Source organism: Protobothrops mucrosquamatus, unplaced genomic scaffold (assembly GCF_001527695.2).
Source record: "Protobothrops mucrosquamatus isolate PMUCROS unplaced genomic scaffold, P.Mucros_1.0 scaffold68, whole genome shotgun sequence".
NCBI lineage: Eukaryota > Metazoa > Chordata > Lepidosauria > Squamata > Viperidae > Protobothrops > Protobothrops mucrosquamatus.
The window spans coordinates 167,929-195,507 of NW_015386446.1; the positions used below are offsets into that span (position 1 = coordinate 167,929).

The window sequence follows — 27,579 nt, forward strand, 5'->3', positions numbered from 1 at the left end:
ATGCTGAAAGGCATGCATTTTCACTCCAGGGGCTAAGAGCAGAAGCAAGATGGAGCTAACAAGGCCAACCCTTGGGCTCTTTGGCTGTAGGGAAAAATCGATCCAAAAAAGATTAAAATAGAGATAAGGTTCTGCTTACCTGCTCGTGATATTCAATGCCCATGCTGAGCGTATTGATCAGGATAGCAATCATGATGCCACGGCCAAAGTATTTGCTATCCACAATCTTCCGAAATGTCTCACAAATCACCTTCCAAAAGGCTAGAAGTCTTAGTGTGTTTCTTCCCCGAGCTTTCTGGCGCTGAGGGTCTCGCTGATCACTGTAGTGAGCATCCTGGGTGAATTCGTATACTGCATCGCTGTCTGAGTCTCCTGCCTCATGATCCTTCTGCTCTGGATTGTTAGCCAGAGTTTTTGTGCAATAGGGACAACTTTCTGGGCTGCAAAGATTGTCAGGTTTCCCCCCTTTGTTGGAAATCTTGCAGGAACTTTGACAGGGACCTAAAATGAGGGGGGGGGGAACAAATCTTTGTTTAACAGCCTTCTTAGAGGTCCTATTTTGGAGCAGATGAATAATGTGATATTGACAAAACCCAGATGTGGCCTTTTTTTTTTTTTTTTGAGAAATCCTAAGAATTTTAGGCCATTTCATTTTACTGCTGACTTCAACCAGTAGTAAGAATGGGGAAATATTACTTTGGTTCACACTTTCCTCTTGATGATTTATGGTAGTTGAAACCTAACAAAGGTTTTTGCAAATTTCAGCAACTGTGGACACCCCAACTCTCAGAATTCCCCAGCCAGCATGGGAGTAGATGTCCCCACATCTAAAGTTGCTGAGGTTGAGAAACACTGGCCTAATCCAAATATTATCAGATGGGGGAAAGTGACTTTGCATGGACTGCAATGTTAATTAGCCATCAGCATTCAATTTTCTTCAGAATATGTGCTATATTTTTGAGACCAAAACAATACAGGTAGTCCTCAACTTTCAAAGTTTGTTTAGTGATCATGCAAAGTTACAGTGGCGCTGAAAAAAGTGACTTATGGCAGTTTTTCACACTTACAACCGTTGCAGCATCCCCATGCGATCAAAAATCAGATGTTTGGCAAAACTGACTTATATTTATGATAGTTACACTGTCCCAGGGACATGTCATCATCTTTTGCGGCCTTCTATCAAGCAAAGTCAATGGGAAAGCCAGAGTCACTTAACAGTCATGTTGATAACTTAACAACTGCAGTGATTCACTTAATAACTATGGCAAGAAAGGTTGTAAAATGGGGCAAAACTCACTTAACAACTGGTTCACTTAGCGACAGAAATTTTGAGCTCAATTGTGGTCGTTAAGTCAATGATTACCTGTATATATAAAGAAGAGTACAGGAAAAAAAATGGAGCCCTATACAAGTTCCCATGGGACATAGTGGTTAAAGTATCAGATCAAACTATGGAATCTCATTGGGCAACTGTGGGACAATTATTTTTTCTAAGCACCCCCCTACCTCCATAGGGTCATTGTTCTGGGGAAATGATAGCAGGGGAAATGCTAGTGTATGTAGGACAATTTGAGAGAAAAGCTGGATATCAATTTAAATAATTAACATTAAATTAATTTGGTACAAAAATCACATATGCTTGAAATCATGAATGTTTATGGACACTTTTTGAAGTCAGGAGAAAAAACACTAAAACAGGAGAAAATGAATGAAAGGGTTTCAACATGAGAAACCGACTGAGATCAAATCAGATAGATTTATTCATTCACACTTTGCACAAGGATATTTTATATTGGCAAGAACTACATTTGAAACCTAGGAGCTGCATAGAGTGGTGGGACGGATGGCCTAACAATTTGTAACCCAGACCCCTTTTTTGTTGCAGAATAAGCAGCAGCACATTGGTAGTGGCAGTGCTTTTTTTGTAAAAAAAAAAAAAAAAAAAAAAAAGTGCCGGAACTCACACACGTTATACAACCCGCCTTGCCTACCCTACAAGGCTCCATCCAAAAAAGGTGCCAGAACTCCATTCTGGGCGTTCTATGACAAAAAAAGCCCTGGGTAGTGGCGATGAAGATGAGGAAGGCGATGGAGGTGATGGTAATGGTGGTGGTGATGATGTTATCAAGCCCAACAGTGGCTGTAACAGTTTTGCAGGTTCATAATCTGGAATTCCAAAAGGCATCAGCCATCTCCTCTGTATTCTTTTTGTAACCCCGTGAAGGTGATTTTATCCTCCCTGATATTCAGTGTTTCAGTTTTTGAAAGTGGTGATCCTGCCATTTAGAGCTTTCCACCACTTGCAGATTTTACTTTGCTTTTATTCTTTAGCTGCTTTACATTTGTAAGGGTTTTTTTTAATGTTATTCTAAAAGTTTTTCACACTTTGGAACAGTTCTAGCTGTGAAAATGCAGGATCAAAAATTTATAAATACCCTTCAATAAATAAGAGTGCTAATATTTCATGCTTGTAAGGTCTATACTGAAAATGAAGGAGAGAGGCTGTTTTGCAGTACACAAATGTAATCTTTGAATAATAAAGAAAGAAATATCTGCCGAACCTGACTCAAAACATTTCTGAAGGCTAGGCAAAATAGATCTAGAATCATGATTAGATTTATAAAAGCTGACTGTTTTAAAACATTAACATACTTTTTGTTCTGCAGCACTATTCCCAGAAGAAAAGAGCACTGAAGTCCTTCAGAAAATGAGAGATTATTTTGAAATTTGAGGTCCCTTATTTTACTAAGTAAAAAGTTAACCAGTTAAGGTTGGTCAAATTTATTGAATTGATCTAGCTGATCAATCTGTTGTTAAGCAAATGTCAGGATAGGATCTTTCTCTGATTCCTCTCTAAATAATGTGGGTCAAGGAGATTCTTGCCTGGGAGCCTTTCTCTTGTTCTTATCTATTGTGCCAGGAGTAACCACAGAGTGTGTCAAGAAAAGTCAAGATGGTGGCCACAATAAAATAAGACAGAGTTTTGATTGCCCCATTTTTTTGGGCCATATCCTGAAGTCACCTGAGAAAATGCAAAGTTACAGAGGAATAATGGGAAACTTTCAAAAGCACCCCTAGAAAACCAGGGCTTTTTTTGTCATAGAACGCCCAGAACGGAGTTCCAGCACCTTTTTTGGATAGAACCTTGTAGGGTAGGCAAGGCGGGCTGTATGACATGTGTGAGTTCCAGCACCTTTTTTTTTTTTTTTTTTTTACAAAAAAAGCACTGTAGAAAACTATCAGAAAAACTGCCAAAACAGTGTAAACTTTGAATCATCTATGCTCAAGCTGCACATTTCTAAGTGACCGTGAATATTACAAAATATGGGTTTTCAGTTACCTCATTCAAACCATTTCTTGGGAAACATTTGCATCTGTTAGCGAACTGGCATGTAAGTTGCAATATCTCCACAAAATATTAAAGCCTAAAAGAATACATAGCTTAATTTACACCACCTTTTCATTCAAGCAGAAGCGTCAGTGGTATATAACTACGCAAAAGGGTTTTCCATTGAGCAAGATCAGAATTAACATTCCTGGTTAGAAAATATAAAAGACTTTCAAAACAACACAATGTTGTGTTTTGTGCTGTACCAATTAAAGATTACCTTTGCCATAACAAATTGGGGGAGGGGGAGAAACACCCCAAATATTTATTCAGGAAAATGACCATCAATGCTATTTAGCTACATCTCTTTAACCCCAGGCTAAAGAAAAGAACAATTCTTCTGGAGGTTACTCAAATAATGTCAGATTTTCTTTTCCTTTGTTTAATGTTAACAGCAACTTTTTTTTAAGGGGGAGAAAGTGTTCAATGGTTGCTTAGTTCCCTACCTTGGATTGTTGAAATCTATTCAGATTCACACATTGAAGGTGAGCCAAACACACGTGCATACATGCACACCTTAGAACTCACCAGTGAGTGCTGACCACTGGCAAGCATTTGCAACTGTTTCATTACCCATTTTGGCCATTAAGGTGAAACAGAAATCAATCAAGTCTATGGCACATGTAATACAGGTGGTCCTCGACTTACAACAGTTCATTTAGTGACCGTTCAAAGTTACAATGGCACTGAAAAAAGTGACTTATGATCATTTTTCATACTTAACATCAGTTGCAACATCTCCATGGTCACATGAACAAAATGCAGATGCTTGGCAACTGGCTCATACTTATGACGGCTGCAATATCCCAGGGTCTTATGATCACCTTTTGTGACCTTCTGACAAGCAGAGTCAATGGGGAAGCCAGATTCACTTAACAGCTTTGTTACTAATTTAACAACTGTGGTGATTCGCTTAACAACTGTGACAAGAAAGGTCGTAAAATGGGGCAAAGCTCCCTTAACAAATGTCTCACTTAACAACAGAAATGTTGGGCTCAATTGAGGTCATAAGTCGAGGATCACCTATATTAGGAGGTCCAGAGACACCACCACAGCCTATGCGCTCCTTGATACTTCAGTGGTAACAACTTTTCTTCTAACTCACCATTCTGAAATGATTTCTTGCAATCCTAGCTGACAGATGGGCTTTCCAATGCAAGAAGAGCCCCTAATGAAGTTGGCTACAGTGAAGTGACGAGTTTGTCCTCAGAACTCATTCTGAACCCAGTCTTAACTCCTATCTCATTTTAAAGTCAGCAGGGAACCTTGGATCACCTAGCCTGACCTTATCTTGGAGACAAATTGTAAGATTTTGGCAAGCTAGCCCTGCCTCATTCCCAGAAAGTCTCTCAAGCTTAGAGAGATTCAAAAAAACACGGCAAGCACACAGAGAAATCTTGGAAAATGAAATGCGGACTCTCCAGAGGCCATTCTTACATTACATTAACAGCGTTGTTACAGGGGAACGTTCACACTTCTGAATAAATATTTGCAGGAGTTTGGATGATGACTGAAATTCCCCATTTCCAGATGGGAACCTCTTACAAATTACAGAAGATGCAGGCTGGACCTGTGCCTGTTTGCTTAGAATTATCGCTGATATTCAGCAGGACTGGATCAGTGTGACCCGAAGTCAACCCTGCACAGAAAGAAGCCCACAGCCTCCAAAAAGATCAATCACTGGCATGCTTTTCAATTGTTTTGAAAGGAGATGGATGCAAGTAGGAAAAAAGGTGGCAAACAGAAATATATTACTATCCAACAACAATACATTGTATTTTTATGTTATAAAAGCTCCCCCCCCTCTCTCTCTCACACACACACACACTTTCAGCTTTTAGACAAATCCTCAGAGAACCTAAATTCTCAGGAGAATGGTTCTGAAGTCTTTAATGCTTTTTTTGTGTGGATTTCTCACTGGTTTCAAATATTACAGCCATAGTTGCTCCCATAAACACCATGTGAGTCATGTGAAGTGTGAACTCAGTCATTAAATTAAATCCTTGTTTCAAAATGCTGTCCATGAGATTCCATGCTGTAAACACTGATGGGCAATAGCTTTCCAAAACTGCAGGCAGGAATTTTTGCAACCTTTTCTGGGACTCTACAAGCAAAAACACACCTGTTGTCCCTGAGATGTAGCTCATTGGAAATGCTAAGAACAAGATAGAGAAAAGGGGAACACAACGATTATTACTCTGCCTCCCATTTAAGTTTGACTGAATGGCCCACATCCAAGCTTAATACTTACCAGTGCTCTGTGTTTCCAATATCTTCTGCATCGGACTATAAGGCCCAGGAGGGATGTTAAGATTCATCAGCGTGCTAACCCCGGGGTTCAATGTGGACTCTGCCAAACCTTTATCTTTGAGGACCTCGTGGGAGCTACTTGAGTGTACAGTTGGGTAAACCTTGCTGCCAACAAGAGTCCTGGGAAGCACCTCGGGTCCCGGCAAACTGAGACCAGTCTGAGAGAGAGAGGATTGGCAATGAATTGGCTCAAAATGACAGTCCGCATGGTAGATACTGTGAACAGATTCCGTGTTGCCAGATGCCACGTGAGAAGGATTGACTACTGAGGGAAGCATCAACCGATTGGCACCGTTGTGAAGGGAGCTGGTTTCCACATCACTAATTTCTGGACTGGCTCGTGGGGCTCGTAGGCTTCCATTGCCTAGGTGATAGTGGTGGTGGTGATGATGGTGATGGTGAATGAGATGATGCACTGATGACCTTTTCCGTGGACGATGTTTGCACGGTTGTCTCTCTGCGCTGTTCTTGCTGCCTGGGCTGGAGAGGAAGCCCATCTTTACCCCTGCGGTCTGACAGGTTTCCACCACTTGCTTGCCAGCCTTCCGAAGGACATAGACAAGATATTTGAGAAGTTCATCGTAACAGCTTCCAGGCTCTGAAAAGCTAGCCAACGTGCTTGCATTGGAGAGGTAGCGGATCCGTTGCTCCTTCATTAGCTGGCTCTCTCGCTGCTTGGTCTCCGAGAACTGGGTTGCTATGACCACAAGGCAGAGATTTATCATGAAGAAAGAGCCCACCTAAAAGGGAAGTAGGTTTGTGATTAGCCCTATTTATGTGAAGAAGCTCAACTGAGAGATTATGTAAAAATAGGGGGGAGGGGAACCCATTTTTTCTTCAAAACAACTGTGGTCACCAAACTAACATCATATTATTTTAAAACACAAGGAGGGGAAAGAAGTTTGCACTAACATCTTAACATTTCATCCAAGGGACAAAGGCTTGAAGGCTTATCTTGCAACAAACACTGAAGCTACTAAGCTGGCCTGGATCTGGTCAGGATTAGGAGGGGAGATCACCCGATATCACTCTTTTGAGATACAAATGTGGAGAAACTCCAAACTAATGGTGCAATTCTGCCCGATTATTTGAGACTTCCTCTTAAATTCAGTAGGGCTAGTAAATGAATGCAGGTTTGCATCATGACCAGGTGATCCCACTGAGTTTACCAATGGAAATAAGTAAATCCATTTAAAAAAGGAACAGCAGCTATTTTTCCATCATGGTTGCTGCATTTCCCTGGGAAAATCTGGCAGGAAGGTATATGTGTGTTGCACACTCATTCTAATGATGCACAGTGCTAAATCCCTATACCCATACATGCTTTCATATTATTATGAGTAGTTGCACTGTCAGTCAGATGTTAAGACTGGGATTTTGCATTTCTGTCCATCTATTGAGTCCTTCTCAAGGACCTGGGATTGCCTTCAAGCCAGCCTTGACCCAGGCAACTCAATTCCTGTCCCTGCAGTTTTCTTGGCAAAATCTTCAGGAGTGCATGGAGATACCTGACCAATATTGTCCATCTTAACACAGCTTTACACATTGGAAGAGGGGAAATGAAATACTTTGCAGTGTTTGAAGGAGTATCTATGAGGCTACCTATCACCCCTTATCCAACCTTATCCTACAATTAGGCTTGAAAAAAGCTCCATAGTCTACAGCAAGGATGAAGACAGATTATGTATATTCTGCTTCCAAAATCCCCAACCTATATAAAACAAATACCAATTTTGAAGTCTAAACACATCCTATAAATTATATTTTCAAAAACTGGCTGGAAACCAAAGAAGTGAATAGTTCTGCTGCATAGTTTTGGTTCACATTTCTTAAACAGCAGTTCCTCTGAGGCACATGACAAATTATCTTTACATTTTAAGGAGATGTAAAAAGAATAAAATATTGCATGAAGAAGAGATGGTTATAGCAAGAGAAGGACAAATGTGCTGGGTATGAAAAAGTTCCTTCGTTTTTTATAGAATTTTAAATGCTTAGGCAATGTGATAGAAAGCAAAAAGCTGTAAAAGGCATATGGCAAAGCCACTTCATTCCTTAAATGTATCATATCACAGACATTTTGCTGTTGTGACAGCAGAGAAGCCTTTGATCAAAAATATTTGCACTGGTTTATATCTATATAGTTCTATGGCTCTGGGTGTCATTCCTTCATTCTGCCACATCAAGCTAGGCAGATTTTCTCCTACACTGCAAGAATGTAGTAAGGGACCTGCTGGATCAGGCCAAAGGACTTTTTGGGGGATCCCCAACCCTTGGACCGCAGCCCATTGGGAACCAGGCTGTGCAAGCAGCAGATGAACGTATTCACGTGCACAGCTCCATTTGTACAAATAGTGGGCACTTGTGCTGGTGCGCAATCATCCTCTCCCCCCCTGCTACCGCTGTCACTGGTCCACAAAGCGGGAAAGGTTGGAGACCACTGGACTCTTTCATTGGTAGGCAATTTGGTGATTTCCAGATGTTTTAGGCTATCCTTTCTACAGACGGTTATTCTTGTTAAAGAGAGCTGAAATTCAAATGTTCTGAAGGATGCCAGATTGCCTGTTCCTGAGCGTGCAGCACTTTCTCGACTGTTTCCAACCAGTATTATTGAGAGACACACTGCCACTAAATCCCTTCCTCTGAGACCAAGTTCCATAGTTTAGCCATGTGGTGCATAAAGATGTCCTCCTAAACCTTGCCACCATTTAATTTCACTGAATGACCACCGATTCTTATATTTTGAGGGTGTGAGAAAAATTACCTGGCCACTAATCTCACCGTAAGTTCATACGTGTCTCTATCCATTTGCCTTTTTAATATGTTTATCCTGTTCTCCACTTGACATAACCCTCTCACATAAAAGAATTAGCTCCAGCCCCTTGATAATTTTGATTGCCCTTATCTGCACCTCCTCTAGCTCTTCCTGCTTCTTTCTGAGCCACAGGGAATAGAACTAGGCAGAGTAGTCCAACTGTGGCTGGGCAATAACAATACGGGGATTAATGTTATTTTCAATTTCTTTCCTAATGACCTCCCACATGGAATTTACAGATGAACTGGCAGTGACAAGAAGGGGACACAGCAAGCGGAGAAAACTCAGTAATTAGCAAATCTTCCCCTTGGACTTTAATAACTGCTGCAATGATGCCTCAATCTTCTCTGCTTTATACGTTCTGAGTTAGTCATGAACTTCTCAAGTTCAGGAATCATGTGGGGAGCACATCTATGCTTAAAAATCACAATACAGAAGTGGCTCTCAATAAAGACTGACTTTAACCAGCTTGAAAAAAACAACAACTGCAAACTCACTCCAAAATGACAGCCATCAGTCATGATTAGCCATGGGAGAGGCATCCAAGGATATTTCTACCCTTCCTCCCTTCCTTTCTTTCATATCAAGACATTCAAGCTTCCTCAGCTCGGGAAACACCCCCCCCCCATTCCTCACTCCACCAATGACAATGCAGCTCAAAAAAGATTGACTTAAAAAATTTCTTGGTAGTTTGTACTTGTAATTATCACAGTTAAGCAGTTTTTTCTCTCTCCCCTAACATATTCACTTGAATTGTTTTCAAAGCAGATATTTCCCTTATGAAGTCCCTGGCTGCTTTCTGAAGAAATCTTTTTGTTTGTTAGCTGGCACTCAAAAGGCAGCAGTTGCCTGCAGTGAAAGAGTCTGAATTTTACTCCAAAGCAGGCTCTTCATTAGGCTGAATTTTATGTAACTCCTGATGGCTGTTCAATCTGAAGATCTGAAAAAGCAGCCTACAACTAATTCTTTTCTCTTGGCTACCTTAGTTCTATGAATTGAGTGTTTACTCAGACCATCTCAGCAGACAGAAGTTGCTGACTCATCTACAATAATTGTAGCCTTGTGGGGGCAGGGAAGGCATGTTTTTCCTCCTTTTTGGAGGCTTTTCAGAAGCATCTACACTAGAATCCCCCAGCTTTGTCAGAATGAAAAAATAAATTGCCACGATGTGTGTATATAAAAAAGGACACAGCTTACATCATGATGTTAATTTTGCCCTTTGCTTTTTCTTGGCCCTGCATGTGTGCCCTGGTAAATCTACTTAACTAGAAGGTTGCCTGTCCATGGAAGCTGTTGCTCTTGTTCCTTTTTGCCCAGCATTTTTTGTTAAAATCTCATGTCACAATTTTACCCCCTCACTGCAGATGTAATCAATTGGTATAATATCCTTGTTGTGATTATAACATGAGTACAGACTGAACATTTGCAGAAGAAACAGATAATATAAGTGGACATAATAAAGGAGAATATTTATAGCTCAGGGTTAAAATGAAGTGCACTCGTGATGTTACCTAGTTTGGATAATGAAACATCTGCAAAACAACAAGCTCAGGACCCCTCAAGGACCCTTCATGGACATAATTGGTTGGTATGTGAAACTCATCGGCAAGCAAAAAAAATTTGGTGCCAAAAAAGGAACAAAAGCCTAGGCTTTTCCTAGGACTGTATGGCCAGGCAGTATTAGTGTAATAATGGGTTTGGGGGCCGAAAAGGATTCAAGCAACCATTGTGTATCTCATTCACAACTGCGTACCTCCCCTTTATCAGAGAAGAGACCCACTTCTTCTCTGGTATATTATGAGGTTGTGAGAAAAAGATTCAGAATATTTCCACCTTAATGCAGACATAAATACTATGCATTGGTTCCTAATTCAAGAGTTCAGTTTCTGAAATGGTTAAAACACTCTTGCTTTCATCTTAATCAAGTTTAAGAGAATTTTGGAAGATTTGTGTTTGGGGAAAAAAAAACCCACTTTAATTCAATCAGCTACCAAAGGTCTACCAGCTGCAAAGCTGTTAAAGTTCAGTTGAGGTACTCAACCATATATAAGATCAGCCTCTTTTATTCATACTCTAGTAAACCCTAGGTAAAATGACTGTAATGCACTACATCTTTGAAGTATATTGAAGGCTACTGAAACTGCAGTTAGTGCAGAATCTAAATTCTACATTTTTATCTCAACTTGGACATGATGAAATGTCTCTCTTAGACCAACTGCTCCCGGCCTTCAGTCCATTTCTATGTTTAGATTCCAGATACTGCTTTTGGCCTTATAGTATTCATGATTTAAGACCTAGAAGCACGAAGAAACATTTATCTCCATATGTTACAGCTTATACCTCAAGAGCTTCAGCTGAAGGCCTCCAATGGAACCTTTGCCAGCTGAGAACCAAAACAAAACAATACACAAAATGAAACAACCTTGTCTCAGTGGTAGAGCTACAGCTATGGTGCACTCTACATCATGTTTCACCTGATACAAAAGCATTATGTCTTTTGGTTTCTGGCCAGAATCTTCTTTATTTTTCTGAGCTTCTGAAACGTGTGTTTAATCCTATTTGTTTCTCATTTTTATTTGCTTACGTCTACGTGTCTTATTTGTAGAATAGGACTGAAGGTTCCTGGAGAATATACTTCTTATAAATAATAGGTAAATATGATCCAGACCCTGAAAAATCTTAGGATTTTTATGCTACATGTTATAGATTTTGCCTTACTCTTGTGGCTCATTACACTCTTTCTAAATTTAACATAGCCATGGAAGAGTTGAACCCGTGGTCCCCAAGTTTAGTGTGACCTCTAAGTCCCTCCCTAGGAGCATTTATCCAAACTCTGCTTTCTGAAAAGTGGCGTTAATGGCCTGAAGCAAAGCATCTAAATTCCTGACACCTGTTTCACATTTATTCTTCCTCATTAAAGCGCACAAATTGTTGCATTGTTCTCTAATGCTCTGTAAATAATTATCTCAAAGTCCTCAAGCCAGTATTCTAGAAATTATTAATTCTCCTGTTTTATTTACAGTTTGTATTTTTACTGTTTACGCAGCATCTGCATCTTTGCTGGGGCCATATTCCAAATTGGTGGGGCAGGACAGAAATTTAATGGGATTTCATTCGATTTATATGCAGTCATGCATTTAATAATTTTACCCTCAGTGACAATTGTTGGTGATTTCCAGATGCTGAAAAGAGATCACCTTTGGCCCCACAGCTTCAGCTGTAGATTCTAATCTATGTCTACTTAGAGAACCACAGATGATCTTACAATCTGTACCCTGTCTGTATTTGCAATAGCCTGGAGCAGAGGTGTCAAACTGCCGGCCCGCGGGCTGGATGCATCACAAGGAAACCACGCCCACCCCATTGCCGGCAATGGGGAAAAAGTTCCGATACATCGCATGATGTCACGTGACATCGCGAGTTTGACATGTCTGGCCTAGAGTAAGAATGATGCCGATTATTGTTGGATTAAAAAAACCTGCAATTCTAAACAGATCCTAAATAATTACTACCCATGTAGGCTAATGTGAATGCATCTGAGGGTTTTTTTTTTGAAAAACGACTCCTATATCTAATCTATTTGCCATAACTCTGTTTCCCATTTTTCCCCAACATACAAGCTTTGTATAATCTTGATAAACATTGGGGTAAGGCAGAAAGGAACAAAACCTAAGCAGCTGTTATTAAATCTGTTATGTATATTACAAGGAAAGCATAGAGGTTATTTGAGGCTACCAAAACAAGAACAAAAATATCACTGTCAGCAGGTTTCTTTAACATAAAAGCCAATATAAGATCAAATTATTTGCATTTGTCTTTGTCACCGTAGATCAAATTCAAGCATCATCTAATGCCAATTATATGTTAACTTTTAAAGTTAGTTCTCTTTTTCTTCAGCATTTGCTTATTAAAAGAAAAATGAAGAACAGAAAGCATGAGTAGTAAATAGTGAGGAAACCAGTATCACTGACTAGATGTTTTTCTAAGTGATTTCAATGCCACCTTGTAAATGTAAGAAACACATGGGATCTGGTTTTCTTTTTTTATCCAGCTACTGTGTTTTGGGAGGCTCTAATTATAAATCCCATCTTATCAGTCCTTCCATGCACCCCCATATGGCTCCTCCTCAGTGGAAATCTAGGTTTAATGCTTCTGATTGACACAACTGGAGACGGAACTCACAATGATCAGGAGAATGAAATAGATGAAGTTGTAGAAGGAATGAGCATCCATGACGAAGTACATGATATCTACCCAGCCCTCCAGGGTGATGACCTGTGATAAGGCAAAAGAAAAGGAAGCCATTGGTTAGCTCATCTTGATGGATGTAGGGCTGTGAAGGACAAGGAATGGTAGACATCTAAGAAAATACCTATGAAACTTTTAAGTCACCCACAAGATATTTTGTCTATATTGAGGGTCACCTTCTCTCAGAGTAATCTGTTCAATGCTACTTGGTAGACAAGGCTAAATCAAGTAATAGGATGGGCCAGGGCTTAGGGTGGATGCGATATTTATCATTCTTTTCTTTCATATTCTTTCACATTTTTTTTTCTTACTTATTTTCTGTCTTCCCCAAAGTAGCAGTTATGGGGAAGGGTCAGAAAATTCTTACCAGAGGATCTAAATAGCTTACTTGCAAAGGGCCACCTTAAATGAGACCAAAGGACGCACTGACTGATCCTAGGGCTCCCAATTGCCCACCCCTGTATTCAATCTTTGCATGAAAAAAAACATAACACAATACTGTAAATTGACATAATTCAATGGAGAAGAACAAAAAAAAACACATGCACTTTTGGTGCCCACAGAACCTATATTTTATTATAAGAAAAACAGGACTTGCAGATTCTCAACTATTTAATTATTTGGTTCAGATTTGAAAAATAAATGTACTTCTGAACAAAAATAAATACAAACTTCCATTTTCCCAGTTAAGGCAGCAGCAGCACGAGATCACAGTTTAGGTCCTTTTGATTCACCTGAAATATTGCAATCCATGCATATCCGATGTTATCAAAATTGATAGCTCCTTTGAAAGGGTTGTGATCCCCGGCAGAACAGTTTGTGTAATATTGGTTCCAGTTGACACAAGAGGTGTTGCTGGTGTCATTGTAGGAGTAATAGTTCAGGGTGCACGCCAGACCTTCCTCCCTCCGTATGGGAACACTGCGGCAATCCCGCATCCCGTTTTCTCGAGGCTGGGAGCAGATAAATGGGCTTTCATCTTCATTCTCTGTTTGATAGTAGGATTCCAGCTCCAAAGTGTAAGGCCTAGAAGAAAGTGAAGCAGGACTGGTTATAGAACCAAAATCACGCCAGCTGGGGATGAAGTAAAGATGGAATGTTTTTAATCACAATGCAAAAAGAAAATGGGAAATCTCAGTCTTATTCTTACAAAGCAACAGTATGAAAAGGGAACAGAGCAAAGGTGGTGTCCATGTAGTCAACAGAGCAATATGAGGAACTAATGGCTCAGAGATGTTACAGGGGCCAATAGGATAATTGAGTTCAGAGCAAGTAATCAGAGAAATTAATTGTAGGTGGGAGCACTCTGATTGCCTGAAATGGCAATTCTCTCTTTTTTTAAAAAAATGTCTCTAAAAACTACTGATGTTTTGAAGCTAAAAAATTATGTCAGACAAATACATCACTCCAAGGTATCTCTTTCCCTCACATAATTTGTGCCGGTTGTTATATGAAGTAGGATGCAGCATTAGATAGGATACATGTACAGCTTCAGTTCCATATATCTGCTGTTACTTCTTTGTGGATTATGAAAAACATAAAGCGCTTCAAAGGGGGGGGGTAGAATTTAATAACAACCCAGCTTGTTATTTACATAATTACTACAGCACGTCAGTAAGGAAAGAAAAAGTGGAAACAGTCGTAACCCTAAATAAACTGGCTTGAAGTCAGTTGCAATTCCAAACTGCTTGGCAGCCCAGGGGCCATTTCTGCAGCCCCCCCTCTAAGCCACCAGGTTTTTTTTTATCACAAAAACTGATGGGCTACATGGCCAATATAAAGCAAGCTATGATCCACCAAGATTTATTCCATAATAAATTAATTCATCTTGAGGATACTTTCACACATATTTTTGTTAAGAGGAAAAAAGGTATGTTTCACTTTCCTAACACACTTAGGTCATAGAAAAGCTTGCAAAGCAAAATTTAGGAGAGGTTTAGCCAGGTGCATTCCTGAATAATTGCTTTGAATGCCATTTGAATGCCATCCCTCACCCTCCATTCAGCCTTTTACCCTTCACTCAGACCGCATACAAGGAGAGTCATGTTAGTCTATTATGGCTCCAAACAGATAATTAGGAAAACTGAAGGATCTTTGTCCCCAAAATTAATGGTTGTCAGGACTCAAAACAAGGACAAAGAAATATCAGTCAGATAATATCCTCATCAAAGTGACCATTTTAGAAATATAAGACTTTTAACAGCATGATTAAGAGACTTCTGAACTCACATACTTGAAAAGGTTTTAGATAATCTCAAAAAATCTCACCAAACACAATGGATTTTCATAATGGTTAATTGATTAGGTACTTGTAATCTGCCTCATCAGTAATTGCATAATCAACTGTCTTCCCCTCTCTTCCCTTTGCTTCAACTGAAATCTTGCATCTATTTAGTCACTCAGAGCAGTAACTGCATTGGAGGAGTGTGGACTTGATCAGAATGTGGTTTAGATTTGTTGCTAATTTATTTAGAGGGGTTACTGAAACTTAACTGTTCTCTCTTCAGAGCAAACAAACCCAAAGGGGAGAAAACGTCCAAACTTCTGAAGAAAAATCTCCTTACAAACTTTTATTTTATAAGTTTCTGATTCAGAAACTTTAGCTGTTGTTTGATAACCTAAGAATTAGAGGCAATGGTGGGATTCAGCCAGTTCACACCACTTCGGCAGAACCGGTAGCTATTTTTTGTTGCCCAGGCCCAAAATGGAAGCAGCATCCACCTAGAAAACCAGTTGTTCACATATTTGAATCCCACCACTGATTAGAGGGCACTTGAAATTTTTTTCATAAGCTTCAAAAGACTGCTTCTATGCTGAAATCTGCTTAAACTGTTTGGATATTAACAAGATACTCTTTATGTTAATTATCTCACATTCAATCTTCAATCATGATAACAGCCCTACTGCACAACTAGTGGTTACACATAAGTAGCACTGACTTCAATGCAGCCCAAACATAATGATCTTTCTGAATCAGAATGAAGACATTTTGCATTCATAGCTATATGTGTATTAAACACTTTTTGTGTATACACAGTTTTATCTATATTAAAAAGATACCATATCATGTATGCAACCATAAATCAGGAAAGAGGTATGTATTCCTCTAAAGCTTGGTTTCACTTTATGATGCCAGCATTATTAATAATGACTTCTTCCATACTTTTCTGGGATTATTTTCATGCCCTAGCAGAGATGAGGAACTGAATATTGATAAGAATGGATTCTTCTTCCTGCCCCATTCCTATTATCTCGATAGATTTGCATCAAATTCTTTCCTGAGTCAAATCTCATCATTTGCTGTTTTCCAGCTCCTCCTCTTCCATTTAGTCAGAGGTTGGAAATTCCCCCACAATTGGCAATGGTCGTCCGAATTTTGGTTGCTGAGAGCTGCAGTTCAGTAGCTGATTCTCCCTTCTTGGAGTATTGTGACTGCTGATGGACATATTTGAAAGAGGACATTTCTATCACCACTGCTGGGCAGCTATCAGCCATGGCAATGGGACACACTCTGAAAAAAAGTATGATGTTACTGAGGGTTTTAGATGTTCGTGTGGTTTGTTATGACTTTGCTAGAAAATTTCCACTTCTGTTATATCAGCAGGCAGAGATATTCACACCCTGTGTATGAATACTGCAGTGCATATGGGAACTACTACTTTAATTCATTTTTTAAAAAACCCAGCACGTACAAAGAACCTAAGCAAGCCTACCTCATTCATACTTACAGACTGAAGTTTTCAGGTAGAAAGCAGCGGTTCCTAAGTAGCCCTGCCCAAAGCTGGACTCCAACAATACCAAAGATGAAGAAGACAAAGAAACAGAGAAGGAGGACATTCCCCAACATAGGAAGCGTGTCCAAAAGCAGGGTGACCAGGATGCGCATACCTAAGGAAGCAAATAAAAGCCATAGTTTAGGATGAGAAGTTCTAGTGAGTTAGCTCATCCTGAGTTCTAAGAAAAGAAGGATATTATAGCTAATACCCATACATCTACAGAAGTTTTCTCCTATCTGGACTCCTCTAAAGGTGTTGGGGCAGCAGTTCCCAGAATAGGATGGGAATTCTGATTGTGTCACATAATTTTAAGACATCAAGATGGAAAGGCAGTTTTGCAATGTAATCTCTCTGGATTTCTTCCTAGTGAATCCATAACATATTCTAATTAATCAATGCTAATCTAATCAGGTATGGTAAGAGTCAAAGGTTCACAATTGGTGTGGTCCTGTGGGCTCAGCAACACATACCAATTGATATCAATTGACTGATATCACTGAAGACATATGGAGACATACCACCCTAGAACATGTACGAAAATAACCCACTTTCTTTACCTCTTAAAAAAAGAAAATGTACAGTCAGCATGATGGACAATTCTGAAGTGCAAGAGCTCGCCATGAGTACCTCTACAGATTCAAAGAAATCCAGAGTTACACCTCAGTAGAGAGGAATCCTGATAGAAGTATCCTTTTTTATGTGTTAAAAAGCTTTATTGCTGTTTCTTTAAAAAAAAACTTCTTATACTTGATTAATAGCTACAGTATAAAACAAAGGTATCAGAAACAAACCTCCAATAAAATGTCATACTTAAATTTATGGAGCATGACTGCAGCGGTATGCATTTATTGGCAAAAGAACCTCCATTGAATTTAACTTTAAAACATATTGAGCTTTGACACAAATCTTTAACAAGCTGCAATGCTTGTTTTATAATGATATTTGTTCTTTGATTTTCTGTTTGCTTATTGAAAACATTTTGTTACCCTCTTATTCGTTTTTCACTTAGGGGTAGATAAATCAATTTAACTTCCTTCAGTTTTTAATTTTTCCACTTTTAAATCAATCCTGCTTTCTCCATCTACATCCAGCTTTTCCAAGAAGATCTGTCTGTAAACTATACATTTTATATGCGACATTGTCTAATATTGTATTTTTAGTAAACAGGTTTCCTAAATGTAAAGCTTTTGCATGTATTTTAAAACCCCCATTCCTCATATTTTTGTGCACATTTAATATGTGCATTTCACATCAATGCAAAGCTCTGACAAATGCAGATATTAAAGGATAACTGCATTCAGATCCATATATTCATTCAGGAGATGCAAACTTGGCAAGTTCCTATCAAAATAAGTATTCATGGCATTCTGCCCCATCTGTAACCAAAGCTCAGTGATCATCCTGGACACTCAACAGATGACATAATCATCCCTGCTCTTAAAAGATTGAAGCCCAATGTTCTTTTATGTCCTCTCTCCCATTAGACTACAGTTTGCTGTTCAGTTCCAAAGGGAATTTAGAGACCTACAAAAGTTGTTGGTACTCATGATTATGTCTAAATGCCTTGCTCTAATTATTTGGAAGTATATACTATGGCTGTGTAGATTCTCAATAATCTATTTCATTTTAATTTGGTATTTTCTTCTAAGCTTTTTTTTTTAAATTTATAGAGCCCCTTCTTCCCCTCATTAGCACTTTGTGGAATTACCATTTAACCATACAATGTCATTAAATCGTAACATTTATTCAGGGAATACTTTGCAGCTTGTAAAGGGATCCCCATTACTCTTAAGTTTCCAAGACTCTCTGTAGATTAAACAAAAATGGAAAAGATCCCTTCCTCATTTCTACATGCAAGAAAAGTGCCTCCATCCCCGAATTATTCTTCAGATTTTCCTTTTCTAGGGAAAGCAAGCATCAGTTAATCTTTGTATTCGGCCCATTGAGGATTCTTCTGTAGTTTGCTGTCCAGCAGAGTTCATTTATATGCTGACTTCTCAGGCTCTACAGCCAATATAGAGTTAATATTAAAAGTCATATTTCAGGCTATATAACAATGACATGGAATATTGAATTCTATCTCAGTCACCTTCAGCACAGCACCAAAGTATATAAAACAGATCCAGTGCCATTAGGCTGGACTCTTCACAATTATGTATNCAATGCAGCTCGCGCAAAAGCGGCGTAACGTGGGAGCGACGAGTCCCTCCCAACACCGCCCGCGCGGCCGCATTTTGAACTAGCTGGAGCCTCCGGGTGCTCCTCAAGGGGAGCCCCATGTAGAGAGCATTGCAGTAGTCCAGGCGGGAAGTGACAAGGGCATGAGTGACCGTGCGTAAGGCGTCCCGGTCCAGAAACGTCCGCAACTGGTGAATCAGGCGAACCTGATAAAAAGCTCCCCTGGTCACGGCCGCCAACTGGTCATCCAGTGTCAGCCGCGAATCCAGGAGAACACCCAAGTTGCGGACCCGATATGTTTGTGTATACATTTTTATTTATGGTTTTATATATATATTGTATGTGAGTGAGCACACACATATTACATCAAGTATAATATTTTACTCCAGTAAGAAAACTACTGTCTGTCTGTGTACAGAAGCATGTTTACTTGAATAGGGTCTTCCAGCTTTTCCTTCTGCATTTTGTCTGTTCTTTTAACTCAGCTACCATTCCCTATTACTTGCTTGACTTCTTGTCAATATCTTGCTCCATTTATAGACAAAAAAATCTTTACAGGAGAAAGATTCTATCTCACTGCCTATCTTTACGCTGGGAAAAACAGTGTTTGTATTCTTACTGCTCATAAGTCAGTAAGAATTACAAGCACCTGGCAAAGAAGCACTCCTAAATGTTTCCATGCTCCCCCACCTGTGTAGTCATAAAACCTCTCTGTCCTTTTGTTTCTCAACACATTAAAATTTCCAACTCTACTCCAATTGCAAATATTCAAAAATTTATAAGATCATTTATTTTTTTTAGTTCCTCTCTTGGTAACTAAACAGCCTCTCACACACATCCCTATATGACCTGCCTTAAATCACTACATTTATTTGTGCTTCTTACTTTTCCTCATTCTGCTTCCTTATGCTTCCTGGGCAATCACGGCTTTGCTATGTACAGTAGGATCAAAGATAAATTACCCAGGATTTGCAAATGTATGAAGCAAATTATATCCCCAGTTAGAGGCAGATAAATTCAGCCATATCTATTCTGCTTGATGGTGTGTGTGTGTGTGTGTGTGTGTGTGTGTGTGTGTGTGTGTGTGTGTGTAGGGGGAGAGATGGGTGGGGGAGGAAATTTCAACTGAGGTTCTTGTATCATAAAACAATAAAAGCAGCAGCAACAACAACGGGGAACATCCTGGTAGATTAAGTTTAATTTAACAAGATTAGAAAAACAAATATAGCCTAGGAACTTCCAGGTTCTGACAGATGGATCCAGGTCAGAATTTCTCGTGTTGTCAAGGTAACAGACAAATTCAACCAGATGGGTCTTCTTCTATGCTACAGAGCTTTGCACCTACTTAAGCTATTAAATGCAGGGGCTGGATGGAAATTTGACTTTTATTTAGGCACTCTACTGAATTAGATGCATCAGATTTCAGATGCTTTGGACTTTCAGCTAGTATGATTGCCTTGATATAATTAATTCAAACAACCTCTTGCTTTTGTTTAGGAAAGGGAGAAAAAACCCATAAGGTATATGAAATAGAACAGGTGTTCTCCACTACAACAATAAATAAATTATTGTAACCCTTCAGAACGAATGACTTCATTGGGTTTAGGGGTGTGTAAGAAATAAATGCACAGCTTAGTAGAAGTTACATAACATACATCATACTGTTTTGACTGAACATGACTTTTATCAGATTCGTCATGTTTAACTTTTTCATTTATCACAACATTTTCATTTTGAAAGTCTAGAGATTTATAATAAGTGAAAATCACTAACATATACACTTCTGCAGAGACTCAAAGGACTACACAAGTACACAAGTACTGTTGCAAGTACTGTTACATGCCATCTTGGTAGTCACCAGCTGGTAAGTAACCATTTGCCACCCACTGTTATGTTGTGCTTGGCAGTGATTTTCACGACAATTAGACCCACAAGTTAGGCATTCTTTAAGATCACTCCAGGCTTTGCGCCCTGCTTTAGGCAGGTGAGTTCACTTCAAGTTTGCCCATTCAGAGCAGGACCAAGTTCTAACAGTGCTTCCACTATGATCAGTTTTTAAAAAAATCTATGATCCCTTCTAAGTTGCTCAAGATCCCATGGGGGGGGGGTTAATGGTGGTAGTTTAAGAACCCACAATTGGAGAATCCCTGAAACAGAAAATAGAAACTAATTTCCTAAAACATCTGACCAGTAGTTTGCTATCAAAATGGTGCTATCAACTTTTGACTTCCAGAGATACAAAGGAGTCCAAAATATACAAACCTTCAAAATGCAAATATTAAATCAAAATCCTCTGGAGCTCTCTTACGGGCATAGGCATTATAGATGTACAATAAATTCTGGTTTCTTTATGGTTTATATTGATATCTTGCCTTCTCTCCAGCAACTCAGGAAGACTTGCTCTTCCAATTCCTCCCCACAACAGCAACTTTGTGAGATAGTTTGAGGTGAGTTTGTATGATCATCCAGTGAGCTTCTGTGACCTTTGTCTCTCCAGTTCTAATATGGCCACTATTGTTCCATATCTCTGGCTTTACTGTCATGATTTATCATCAAGGGTACCTGCCCTTGGAAAAAATATTTTTCCTAATTTAAACATGTGTGTGTGTGTGTGCCATGCTTAAATAGAATAGCCATTCAAATCTAGGAATAACAGAGTAACAGAGTTGGAAGGGAGCTGGGGAAAAGAACAAATCCTAGTAGAGGTTCTAAGATGAACACTGAACCTATATAGTCCAAGTGAAGAAGGCCGAGAGTTACAAATCTCTTCGTTTTCCTCCTGATAAATCAATTCTCTAAAACAAATAACTATATCCATTATTTTGCATACTGTTTTGATAGGATTAAGTGGAAAGTGTATCATGTGTTCCTTTTCGTTATTTCTGGAGAACTCATTCTTTCCAGAAGGTCGAGGATGAAAGGGATCACATTAAAAGCAATGGCTGGGCATAAGGTATAAAGATACAGTGCATAGCTGAACATAAGAATTAGAAACCAAGTGCTCCAGAAAAATAACTGGTTCTGAAATGGATAGAATCTAATGCCCAACATTCTATGATATTGGATAGACGTATTGTCCTAAAGGCAACAGGACTTCCTTGTTTTTCTTTGAAGACGATTCGCTTCTCATCCAAGAAATTTCTTCAGCTCTGACTGGATGGTGGGGAATGGAAGGATCCAGTCAGAGCTGAAGAAGCCTTCTTGGATGAGAAGCAAAACATCCTCAAAGAAAAACAAGGAAGTCCAGTTGCCTTGTGAAAAAGCACCTTTGGGACAACCATGACCTGGATTACTGAGACTCTCCACAGACAGAAAGACTTACTGCCTTAAATCAAGGAGCATCTGGCAACTCAAGGAAGAGGATTTGTTTATCACCCTCTGCAAGTTACTTAGTGCTAGTGGAAGAAAGCCGCCTTCCCTAACTATATCCATACACAGTCCCCATGCCAATATTGTGTCTAATAACTCCTCCATCCTTTTCCATCACAAACCACTAATGTCTCCAAATCAAGGGAATGAATGGTAAGAATTAAACAGGCTGAATAATTGATTCACATGAGACATTAACTGAAAAACACTTCAGAAAGAGAAGCAAAACACAAGAAAGGCAAACATTTTTGGAAAGAAAATATGAACTCTTCTTTGCATGTTTGATCATAGTAACATAAACCACTCGGAGTCATTCAGATAGTGAGACGGGCAGTGTATAAATCTGATCAATAAAGAAATCCCTCATTTGCTGAGGGATTTCTGTCAAATGGAAGGACAGTTCATCAAAAGGGAACAAACTGGATTATTCATTCATAATGGTCTGGCAAATACCCCGATAATTGATGTGCTGAAGAGACAGAGGGGGAGCATGTTCAGTGCAATTTTGGAAAATATGTAATATCCCCAATTTATTCTTTTGATTTCTCATTATCAGAAATGATGAACTATTAACAAAGGGAGGGGGAGAAGGGAGAAAAAAAATTCAACTTACTGGGAACTCTGTTAATGGCTCTCAAAGGCCGGAGTACCCTGACTGTCCGAACAGCTGAGAAACTGACATTCTGCAAGTCCAGAGAGTATTCCAGCATGCTGCAAAATAAGTATATATACAAATATATTACATGTGTATATGTCATAAATAGAATAAACACTTCAGAATTCTGCAGGAAAAAAACAGATGAAATATAAACCAAATATACATACATGGTGATTTTTAAAACAAAACAAAAACCCACTATTGGATTTCTCCCCATCAAAGAATATTCCTAGAGGAATTTATTAATGAGTCATTTGTACACCAGATTTAAGTTTGTGAATCAAAGCTATTTTGTAAAGTGTTCCCTCATCTTTATTTTGGTTATTTTTTAGGCGATAAGTGAAGTTTCCCAAAGTTTATTGTACTTTTCAGAATGGAGAAATTTGTCCACATAGCATAAAAACAATATAAACTAACTAAAGCTTTCAAATTTGGATTTTGTTTCCAACATATGGTACCTATTCAAAAGTGATCCAAGATACAGGATCTACATAACCATTTTTGGCCTATCTTGGAGCAAGGTAAATTCGTAGAAATATGAATTATCCCATGGAACCAGTGATGGGATTCAGCCAGTTCGCACCACTTTGGCAGAACCGGTAGCTAATTTTTTGTTGCTCAGGCCCAGAATGGACTTCCGGAAGTAGCATCCACACAGAGAACCAGTTGTTCACATATTTGAATCCCACCACTGCATGGAATCATGTTTACATAACTGCAATTTGCTGTCAGTCTGTAGACTCCTCTTAAAGCAATAATTTGGGGGCATTCTTTCATTACTCAGTTTGCGTTCATCTGCACTTCTATTCAAAATTCCACTGTCCAAACCATTTAGTTTCTTTTTTTGCTTCAGATCCTTTTCCTGGCTTCTCATTCCCTTCTCCATCTGGTGTTCTGTCTTCTCTACAAAGTGATTCACAGTTTTCCAACTTTTAGCTTTTGTTTGTGCTTATTGCTTCTTTCTTTTTGAATTCCTTTCTTCCCACAAAACAAAAATCTCTGCTCAACTCAACACTCCTTTCATTTTTTTCCTCCTGGTTCCAGAAAACACCCCTCCTGGATGTGTAGGAGATGTTCTTTCTCTTCCTTTCCTCAAACGGAATGGGACAACTTGCCATGCCAATTCACTGGGGCCAACTCAGTCACCACACTAAAGCCAATTTGCCATGGGAAAACTTGTCACAGAACAATTCAACAACCGTGACCAACAATAAAAAAGAATTAAGTCAATTCAGAAATACAAGAGTTACAATAATTTTGATGAAAACATGGTCATCAATAACAAAAGCAACAAAATGCAATTATTAATACAGCTTTGAATTGTCCCACAGCAAGTTGGCCGTAGCAAGTTGTTCCACTGGGATTTGGCCGTGGCAAATTGGTTGTGGCAAGTTGACCTAAACCTTCCTCAAATCCATTTTCATGGTCCCTCAAAGCATGTATCTAATAGTTCACTCTACAGTCCATAGGCTTCATTTGCCTCCATTCTTTCCTCCCCTCCTCTCACTCCTGTGATTATAGGGCCCAGTCTCTGTCTTAAAAGGCTGTACTAAAGCTATAAATCTCCAAGTGTACTGATAATACAGAATAAAATAGCAACAACATAATTTATATTTTGTAATCGCTCTGAGAGTTCCAGGTATCCCACAGGGAGGTCTTTCCAAATTTTGTCCAAAACAAAGTTACTAGTCCAAAAACATGAATTTCATGGCTGAGTGTAGACTTACACCTGGATCTTCACAGTACCAATCTAGCACTTCAGTCATTTTCCAGGTTCCATTATTCTTTTTCAAGTCTCTTGGAAAGCTAAGAACTGAGAACCAAGAACTTCTGCAGCACTGTGAAGAGTATCCGGACTCAAAGAAAGAAGATACTTAGGGAGACTATTCCTTCCTTTCTCCTCTTTGAATTCAGCAGCCACCTGCCTGCCTACATTGGCAACAGGCATTCAGGGTTCTATAATAACTAGGATAAGCTATGATCAGATTACATTTTAGTTGAAAAAGCTGTACAGATGTAATTGCTAGTATTTTTTTTCTAGTGCTCCAGTAAGGAAAATGGTTTATGGAATAACTTTAAAATCACATGCACACTTGCACAGTATTTTAGATAGGATGGCTTATTGTTTTTCTTACTGCTACAAAAGTGAAAAAATAATTTATGGTGCACCCTTGAGGAGCAGCTAAACACTTTCACCTCGCAGTTCTGGAAGATGTCACAAGGTGCAACTTTATCTGCTTTCATAACATAACCTCCATGTTACATCATTGAAATGTATTCAGAAACTGCCATGTAATTTACCATGTCTCCTTTGCTCAAGCACAGCTCCTGCTGTTTGGGAAGCACATTTTAAAAGTTATTTAAAGATAGAGCTGTGCAATTAAATTTAATAGCAGTTCTGAATCATAGCAATGAGAAATGGATCTCATCACTGGGGACTGCCCTGAGATGGTCTGATGGTCTCCCAACACTTCCAGCTAACAGAGTCAGCTAACAGGTTGATGGAAACTGAAACACTGAAGCTGTATTTTTCTTACATAGACTGTTCCCAAATCCTGCTTTAAAAATTCAGCTAACAATGTATGCACTATTAAAGAGTACAGCTACAAATACAGTACAACTGGGGCAGAGCTACTAGAGTAAAACTACCAAAGCCTTGTGCAAAATTATCTGCAAAAGTTTCAGGTTTAATCTCCAGTTTCTCCAAGTAGAGTTGATAAGGGCTCCCGAAGAGCTGCTGCAAGTCAGTGTAAGGTAGTGCTGAATTAGACAAATTCAATAGCATAACTTGAAATAATGCAGCTTCCTATATTCCTCCATTTCTGTAACAACACAGTAAACTCATCAATGGGCTCATCTATGTCCCATTAATATGTATTATATCACCAAGCACATAATAATGCTTGATGAGGAACAGCAATATAATATGGAAGGATAAAAGAAAATTCACGACATGGCAAACATTATATTATAATATCAAAGGAGGAGAACCATGTTAGTCTATCATACCCCAAATCACGAGAGTTTAGTAGCACCTTTTCTAAATAACAAATGTTATTAAATGTTAGTATATCTTTTGGTCAGTCCAGCTTATTTCATCAAGTGCAGTGGAGTGGCTAAATGAACTTAAATCGGGACAGGAGAAATGGAAGGGCAGGAAGACTGGGTGGTTATGCAAGTGTAAATTACACACGACAGAGATTACGTGTACCCTCGAGGTATTTTGCCACTTTGGGATCTGCAACTGAGTGTCTTGCAAAGTTGAGATACTCCCTGTTTTGAGTCCTTACGTCAAGCTGTTCATTCTTGTACACAAAGTTTGACCTATTTGTCCTTGGTAGAAGGAAAATTACTGATAGAATATGACACATATTTTATTGAAGGAATAGCACATCAAGGTGGCTTTCATCTTGTGTGTGAAGATGTTGGGGCCTGTGATAGCGTTGTTGGTGTAAATCTGGGGGCAAAGTAAATGTTCAGGTGGTCAGAGAGCGGATTCCTGTGTTAGCATCATTTTACTCTTGTTGCTTGTAAGACTCTGCTTCAAGTTCATCATTATCAGATTAGGGGATTGGACGCTAAAACATATAAGGAACGGTTGCTGGAATTGGATATGTCTAGTTTAACGAAGAGAAGGATGACGGGGGACATGATAGCAGTGTTCCAATATCTCAGGGGCTGCCACAAAGAAGAGGGAGTCAAGCTATTCTCCAAAGTGCCTGAAGGCAAGATAAGAAGCAACGGATGGAAAATAACCAAAGAGAGAAGCAACCTAGAACTAAGGAGAAACTTCCTGACGGTTAGAACAATTAACCAGTGGAACAACCTGCCTCCAGAAGCGGTAAATGCTCCAACACTGGAAGTTTTTAAGAAGAGACTGGACAGCCATTTGTCTGAAATGGTATAGGGTTTCCTGCCTGAGCAGGGGGTTGGACTAGATGACCGCCAAGGTCCCTTCTAACTTTATCATCATCATCATCATCATCATCATCATCATCATCATCATCATCATCATCATCATTATCACAATTGAGCAAGAGATTACGGAACTCATCAAAACTCACACATCAGAAGTTTGCAGACTGTCTCTGAAGGTCTCCTCAAACCCAATGGATTTTATCAAATTGCAATTTGTTCATGAATAAGGTATTTATATTTGCAGTTGTTTTGTTTCACATACAACCAGTTTCTGCACACGTCCCCTGTCCTCTGCCTTCCCTCTGCCCACCCCAGCTTCATCCCAATTTAAAGCCTGCATCAGCTTAGCCACTCCAAGCATCTGAGGAAGTGAGCTGCAGCTCACGAAAGCTGAAACTTTTTAATAAAATGTGTTAGTCAGAAAAGGTGCTACCAGACTTCCTCTGAGACTTTGCTTATCATAGCACATAATCTTTGAGGGAGGGAAGGGAACCACTCTTCCCCCCCACCCCTCCATCCTGCTTCTAATACAGTGATTCTCAACCTGTGGGTCGGGACCCCATTTGGGGTCGATCGACCATTTCATGGGGGTCGCCAAGCAAGGCTGTCCGCCATTTTTTTTGTCTGCCATTTTTTTTGTCCGCCATTTTTTCCCCCTTTTCAGGCAGGTGCCGTACCTCCCTTGGGCTGGGCCAGCTGGTGGTCGGCCTGCTCCGTCTCTGCCGCTTGCCAGCTACGCCTCGGCCGGCACAGGGGGCGGAACCACGCATGCGCGGCACTCCCGGGCAGGGAAAGTCCTCGACTTACGACCGGTTGGGTAGTCCTCGACTTACGACCGGTTTAGTCCTCGACTTACGACCGGTTTAGTCCTCGACTTACGACCGGTTGGGGTTGCGGCATTAAAAAGGTTGAGAACCACTGT

General features: G+C 39.5%; 1 protein-coding gene across 1 annotated transcript in view; it reads right to left on the bottom strand.

The window, feature by feature from the left end:
• Window positions 1–27,579, bottom strand: part of CACNA1G (calcium voltage-gated channel subunit alpha1 G) — a 368,214-nt gene that overhangs the window by 159,463 nt on the left and 181,172 nt on the right. The window contains exons 4-9 of the mRNA XM_029283371.1: window positions 22,695–22,792; window positions 16,487–16,646; window positions 13,493–13,784; window positions 12,693–12,785; window positions 5,640–6,438; window positions 140–501 (exon numbers count right to left, since the gene is read on the bottom strand). Coding sequence (XP_029139204.1) covers window positions 140–501; window positions 5,640–6,438; window positions 12,693–12,785; window positions 13,493–13,784; window positions 16,487–16,646; window positions 22,695–22,792 — 1,804 coding nt within the window. The remainder of the gene's footprint in view (window positions 1–139; window positions 502–5,639; window positions 6,439–12,692; window positions 12,786–13,492; window positions 13,785–16,486; window positions 16,647–22,694; window positions 22,793–27,579) is intronic.